We start from the raw sequence: 6,639 nt of genomic DNA, 5'->3' as shown, positions 1-6,639 counted from the left end.
TCGGCGTTGCCTCGTGCGCCTCCGAGTTCGCCGCCCACGCTGGCGACGCTGCCGGACGCCGCGGGTTAGCAACCATGTGGTGTTCTGGCACACCAGAAACCGCTTCTCTATCGAAGAGCTCCGGTGCGTGCCTCCCTTTCTCCTTCCCGGACTAAATTCAGAGGCTGCCGCACGTAGATCTGTGTCGTAGTCAGTTCATGAATCAAGCCGGTTGCGTAATCTCTATTCTGCACAAATTAATTCAGCCTCATCAGAAACCGCAGCCAATTGCTTCCCACTTCCGGGCTAATACACATCGTGATTGCGGGATGGTTGACAAGGCCACAAGGGCCTGTGGGCACTTTTAGAGCTGTTCAGTTTGGCTTACTGCAAAGACACTCAAGGATGATGCTTGTCATGGCAATATGACTATATTTAGAGTTGTTCTGACCCGTAGAATGGAGGCAGTACAGGCTTCACGTCCTTTTTGCTTCCTTGCTGACATAGTGTGATGTATAATAGCTTCACGGTTGGTTTGTGGTTACTTAACTGATCCACTGCAAAAAAAAGGTAGCCACACATGCATAAATAAATTTGGCTAGCCAAACACTGAAATGGCAAAGCAACTTTTTTAATAGCAATGTAAAAAAGTGTTGGGTAGGCAAACACGATTATTCATTTTCCACCGTAATGCCAAACACAACCTGAATAGATTGTATTCCTCACTTTTCTTCCTTTAGAGTATGATCATCTAAGTAGTGCTCCTTACATTTGCAATTCACACATGAATAGGCATAAAAACAAGTAGAGTGCTTGTACCAACTAGTTCGCACTGTTGAGCGCTGGAATGTATTAAGTTGTACTCTCAACATGCCTAAGTTGGCTACCGGAATGAATAAGTTGGTTCTACCAACATGCTTAAGTTGTGTTTTATTGTTTAGTTGGATTTGTTTTTCTTTTTTAGAGCAACATGCATAAGTTGGCTACTTTGGGTTAATTAAGGTGTATTGTCAATATGCCTAAGTTGTGTATTTAAATGAATTAAGTTTGGTTCCACCAACGTGTTTTATTGCGACATTCCTAAGCTAGCTAGCAAAATGAATTAAGTTGGTTTTAACATGCTTAAGTTGTGTTTTATAGTATAGGTAGTTTCTTTTTTCGTTTTTGGAGCAACATGCACAAGTTGGCTACTAAGGTTAATTAAGTTGTATTGTCAATATGTCTAAGTTGGGTACTTAAATGAATTAAGTTGATTCCACCGGCATGTTTAAGTTGTTTTTTATAGTCTAGTTGGGTTTATTTTTCTTATTTGGAGCAACATGCATAAGTTTACTTTGGGTAAATTAAATTGTATTCTCAACATGCCAAAGTTGGCTACTGAAATGAATTAAGTGTTGTTTTGCACAAGATTCTGTCCAGCCAAATTAACTAACTTAAGTTGTATGTTGAATATGACTAACTTGCCTTTCCAAATAAATCTGAGTCGGTATTCTTGATGTGTTTCAGCACCATGATTATGTTGTTTCCCAGATTTTAGGTAGTTGTTTCGTCAACTAGGTTAAGTTGCGCACAAATATTACTTAAGTTGTATGTTGAATATGATTTAAATTGCCTTTTTAAATAAACTGGAGTTAGAATTTTTAATGTGTTTCAGCACCATGATTACGTCATTTTCATCATGTTAAGTTGCACACAAATAGCACTTAAGTTGTATGCTGATATGACTTACTTTCCTCTCTAGATAAATTTGAGCCTAAAATTTGAAGTGTTTCACCACCATGATTTAGTTGTCTTCCAGATTTATTTTGTTGTTTTCCAGTAAGCCTTTTTTGAGATTTTTGTGCCATGTATTATGCAAAAGTTTTCCATTATTTTTAAGTTCTATAAAAATTGGTTCAATATTGCGATTAAGTTGTCTACTAGAATTAATAAGTTGCATGCTGATTTTTTCAAGTAAGTTAACCCTGGAGTTGTTGTCAAACTCCCCGTAACACTGCCTCAAAGTCTTCGCTTGGAAGAGGCGGCCTCTGTTGCTTGTCTCATGTGCCCTTAGTACAGAGGTGACCTGCAATGACGTGCCCTGTTGGCACGCTCGGGATGAGCTCGCCAAGGATTGTACCACCACATATATTTTCTTTGCTTTCTCTTCCAAATTCTGATGGTGCCATGTTCCTTGTTGTGGTGGTTAAGAGCGACATCTCTAGCTGTGTTTTGATAATTATGTCTAAGAAGTAATTGAATTGTTTCAATAATTATGCCTAAGTTGGCTTATGAAAGCAATTAAGTTGTTTTGGTTTGTGAAAGTAACTGAATTGTTTCGATAATTATGCCTAAGTTGGTTTCTGAAAGTAAATTAAGTTAGGTTATTCAGTTTTTTTAACAACCCCTGGTCATGCAAGCTACAAATAAATGATAAGTAACTTTTATGCATTTTTCGGTACAACAACCCACAAAAAACTCACTACTGTACTGATATGGTTGCATTCTTCCGGACCAGCAGTTCGCGTTGATGGCGGCATGATCAATGAAGCAAAATGTTATTCCTACATCGATGCTACAACACATGTACAAAGTCAGATAAGACACATGCTTTGTATTCAGAAATTACAGTAGTCGAAGCTATCTTCTTCTTGAAAACATGTTCTTAAACTTCATCTTTTATGTCAGTACAATATTAATATTTTGTCGCACAAAAGATATGTCCAATAACTATTACTAGCATGTGTGATTCCGGGAAGCCTTAATTTTGTGTCACACCTGCTTAATTTTTCCTATTTTGTGCACATTGATATATGGATACAACATGCTCAAGTTTTGTTCTACTATGTCATGATATTGCACCTGGGAGTTAAAGTTCTTGCACTTGTACTCCTCTGCCATCCATGATTTTTTCAAGTAAGTATACACTTCCATTTTTTATGTTGCCACAGGTATGTTACTAAGTTGTACCTATGTAATCTACTAAGATGATGCTTCCTGGATGTAAAGAAGTGTGTTCCTTTCCTAGTGCCCCAGCTTTGTTACCAAATGTGGTTTCAGCAAAGATCTAGTTGCATAGAGTTTTGTTCGCACTATCTACTAGAACTGTGTACCCGGAGTTTCTACTTGACCTTGTACCTGAGAATTTTCCTCCTGTTTGTTCTAAATAATATGCTTTCTTCTGCTCCATGGAAGCTACATCAGATCTATTTTCACCTGAGTCGGGATTTTACGTCAGAAAATAACTTACCAACTATATTAGAAAGTAGTAGTGGAAAGTTGTGATTCTTAGTACTATGAAGTTGTTGCTAAGTGAGTAATATCAAACTGAATTGGGTACAAAATATTCAAAAAAATATAGTGTAAGCAACTCAGTATACAAAGTTGTTTTGCCACAACACTAAAGTTGTTTTCAATTTTTTTGTTGTTGAAACATACACAAATAGGATTTACTTTTGAAGATATCGTCGCGAGAAGGCCAACGGTGAAAACGGAACACAATCCCGACAAACACTATAAAAGTTATGACTTTTTGAAATGTTCATGTATAAAAATTAATTGCACGTGTGGGCTTTTCGGGTGATTCCAGGTTGAATTAGGTGCGCTAGGTATTTTCCATTTTGGGGGTGAAGGCTAGTTAGAACAAATGGGCCTCCGATTGCTCCCTAGACACGTCCCAAATCTATACTACTATAAACAGTCTAAGAATGTAATCATCATCGGTCAATATACAATCTATATTTTCGTAACATCGTATCGTCTATCAGTATGTTCACATCGTAAACCCTGTGATCCACTGGCTGGAGCGGCGGCATCTTGTCTTGCTTGATAACGTACTCCACACTGAGCGCGAGTGGCGAGTAATCAGTTCATCTTTTGACTCTCCTGAGCAAATGGCGACGACGCGGCTGCGTTGTGCGCGCGCGGATGCATGTCGGCTCAGTTGCTTGAAACGAACCGTCGTGTTTTGTGCCATTTTGTGGCAATAGTGGACACGGTCTGGCCTGCCTGTTTTGGCACGTACGTAGTGCTCTTTGAGTTGTAAAGTTTCCCAATGTAGTACACTCAATCTGCAGAAAACTTAAGATCAGTGCTACATATGTGGAGGTAATGATGTGGTGAGTGGATATCATTGTTTTGCAATAGACGCGCAGTTGCTACCCGTTTCATGTTCACACATGGCACTACGAGCTGCTACCAAAATATCTCCGTGGGCCACGTTGCATCGCACCACCGCCCATGGAATCCATTCACGCAGATAGATTTTCCTATAAATGCTCCGCACGAACCATACTAGAAGATCCATCCCACACTCCAAAGCTAAGCTGCACAAGAGCACCACTCAGAAGGCAAAGAGAGCTACGTGCGTGCACTTCCACTTCGGGACTGCTTGCTCGCAACGAAGAAGAAATGGCCTCCAAATTCCCAGCTTGTTTCCCGGCGCTCTTCCTGGCGCTGAACCTCCTCCTGGTCGCTGGCGTCCGCGGCCAGAGCCCGTCGACCGGCGGAAACCCGTGCCCGACCAACGCGCTGGCGGACCTCAAGGTGTGCGCCGACGTGCTGGTGCTGCTCAAGCTCAAGATTAACGTGCCGGCAAACCAGCAGTGCTGCCCCATGATCGGGCAGCTCGTCAAGCTCGACGTCGCCGCCTGCCTCTGCGCCGCCATCAAGCTCAGCGTCATCGGCATCCCCATCAACCTGCCGCTCGACGTGCCACTCGTCCTTAACTACTGCGGCCGCAACGCGTCCGCCGCCGGGGCCAACTGCTCGTGATCCATGTTGTCCTAGCAATATCATACACGCGCACACGGCGGGCTAACGATGCTCGTCTAACGAGCGTGCGCACGCACGCAAATATAGTGTCGATCTAATTGCTTCACGCGTTGCATGAATAATGTGTTTGTATCTGCGGATGCTTCGTGGCTTCAGGTTATGCTGCATAGGCTGGTGTCCATGATCATCTCAAAAAGGAAATTATAGAGTTCTTAATTGTAAGTGCTGTGTTTTAGTGGCAATAATAAATGTTTCTTCAGTTTGTCAATTACTTGAATGTGATCGCCAATTGCTTGTGTATGTCCATCTAACGATCTTCGCCTTCCAATCTTCAGTACAGTCTACACTTTGAAAACGCAGAATATCGTCCCTCCTTTGTCAAATTTCCCGGTCTTAATTTATAGCACGATAAGATTACACTTTTGCTACTGGCAGCCGAGCATTTTTCATTTCGTCAACGAGGTCGATTTTTGTTGTCTCTTGAATGCATGGTAGACCGACTAGGGCACTTGCTTTTTTTGTATTATATATGTGGCATGAGAATGACCCAACCCTCTTCGATATACACATAGCCGCTCGATCCAATACAACGGGCTCTTTTACGGTAGGGATGGAGGAGAGTCAGCCGTCCAAACGGCCAAATCCAAGTGCTTAGATTAACTCATACTAGTCGGGTCGATGAGTAGTACTTTTGTATTTTTGCACCGAAGTGTAACATTGTTATATTTCTACCCATCCAAGGGTACTTTCGAGAGTTCTAAAAGAAAAAGAAGGGTATTCACTAGAATTGAGGAACGATGGGAGGCGGCAACCTGGCCATCCGCTCCACCAGCAGGCTCTCGCCCCTGCGGCCTCTTTCCGCGCCGAGCACCGCCGATGGAGGCAGCATAGCGCCGACCCGGGCCTCGTGCAGGTGTATGATCAGCTGTCCAACAGTGAGAACCCGCTGCTTGCACACAGCCGCGGGAGGCTGCTGATACCGGGCGCGCACACCAGCTCCTGCGCTAGGCTGCACGCCCAAGGCGGCCGGACCCGACGCTTGCAAACCGCATCGGCGAGGCTGCTGGTGCCGGGAGCGCGGGGAAGCTCCTGCGGCAGCACGCCAACCAGCAGGCGTGGAGCCCTATGCGCATACGCCGCTTGCACACCGCCGCGGCGAGGCTGACGGTGCCGGTCGAGCTCCTGCGCCAGGCTGCACGCCATCGCGCACGCCTGCTTCTCACCGCAGCGCCGCGGCCACTTCGGCACGGCACGGGACAACACACTCCACTAAAAATGCATTGGCTCGTTGCTCACATTATTTGCGATAAACTCCCCGTATCTGGACTCCGGAGCTTACTTTTACTCTGCGGCCTATCTCTGAATTTTCGAGTACTGTTAGTACCTCATTCATTGTTTATCTGTTCGTTCTTGTGAAATCCAGATAAATGCAAGCAAAACTGTGAAATGCAGATGGCAGTAGTGTATGTACTTCTATTTATCTGTTTTTACTGTGAAATGCAGATGACAGTAGATGATGTAATCCATTCATTGAGACGCATGATTTTTAGACTAAGTGCAGAGTATACGAAAATCACGTCTAGTCTAGGCCGTGGCAAGAACGCCAGCGACGGCAGGGCGGGAGCATGGGCCGTGTGAGAGCAATGGCAACTCTTTGTTGGCGCTGTGGAAAGATCGATTGATTGCCCCTAATCATGGACTAGGCTCGCGCCCTTACAGAAAAAAAAAGATACCTACCTAAATTACCCCTGGCTCAATACTACTCGTCTATGGGACAAGTAAGTTGTACCGTAAAAAGCCTCAATACAACACCCATTAAATTTTTTTTGCATGGTAATACGATTCTCATTAATAAATAAAAGACGAGATACAAAGTACGTATACACCGATCTTACAGATCTGGAAAGA

The 6,639-nt window shown here is 43.6% G+C and overlaps 1 protein-coding gene across 1 annotated transcript; it reads left to right on the top strand.

Moving 5' to 3' along the window:
• Nucleotides 1-4,248: 4,248 nt before the first annotated feature.
• LOC127293137 (cortical cell-delineating protein) lies at nucleotides 4,249-4,999 on the top strand. Its single transcript, XM_051322695.2, has one exon. The coding sequence runs from the start codon at nucleotides 4,369-4,371 to the stop codon at nucleotides 4,729-4,731; it is 363 nt and encodes a 120-aa protein (XP_051178655.1). The 5' UTR covers nucleotides 4,249-4,368; the 3' UTR covers nucleotides 4,732-4,999.
• The last annotated feature ends 1,640 nt before the right edge of the window (nucleotides 5,000-6,639 follow it).

This window comes from Lolium perenne, chromosome 4 (assembly GCF_019359855.2).
Source record: "Lolium perenne isolate Kyuss_39 chromosome 4, Kyuss_2.0, whole genome shotgun sequence".
Lineage (NCBI taxonomy): Eukaryota > Viridiplantae > Streptophyta > Magnoliopsida > Poales > Poaceae > Lolium > Lolium perenne.
This window is presented reverse-complemented; position numbering and strand designations above follow the sequence as displayed.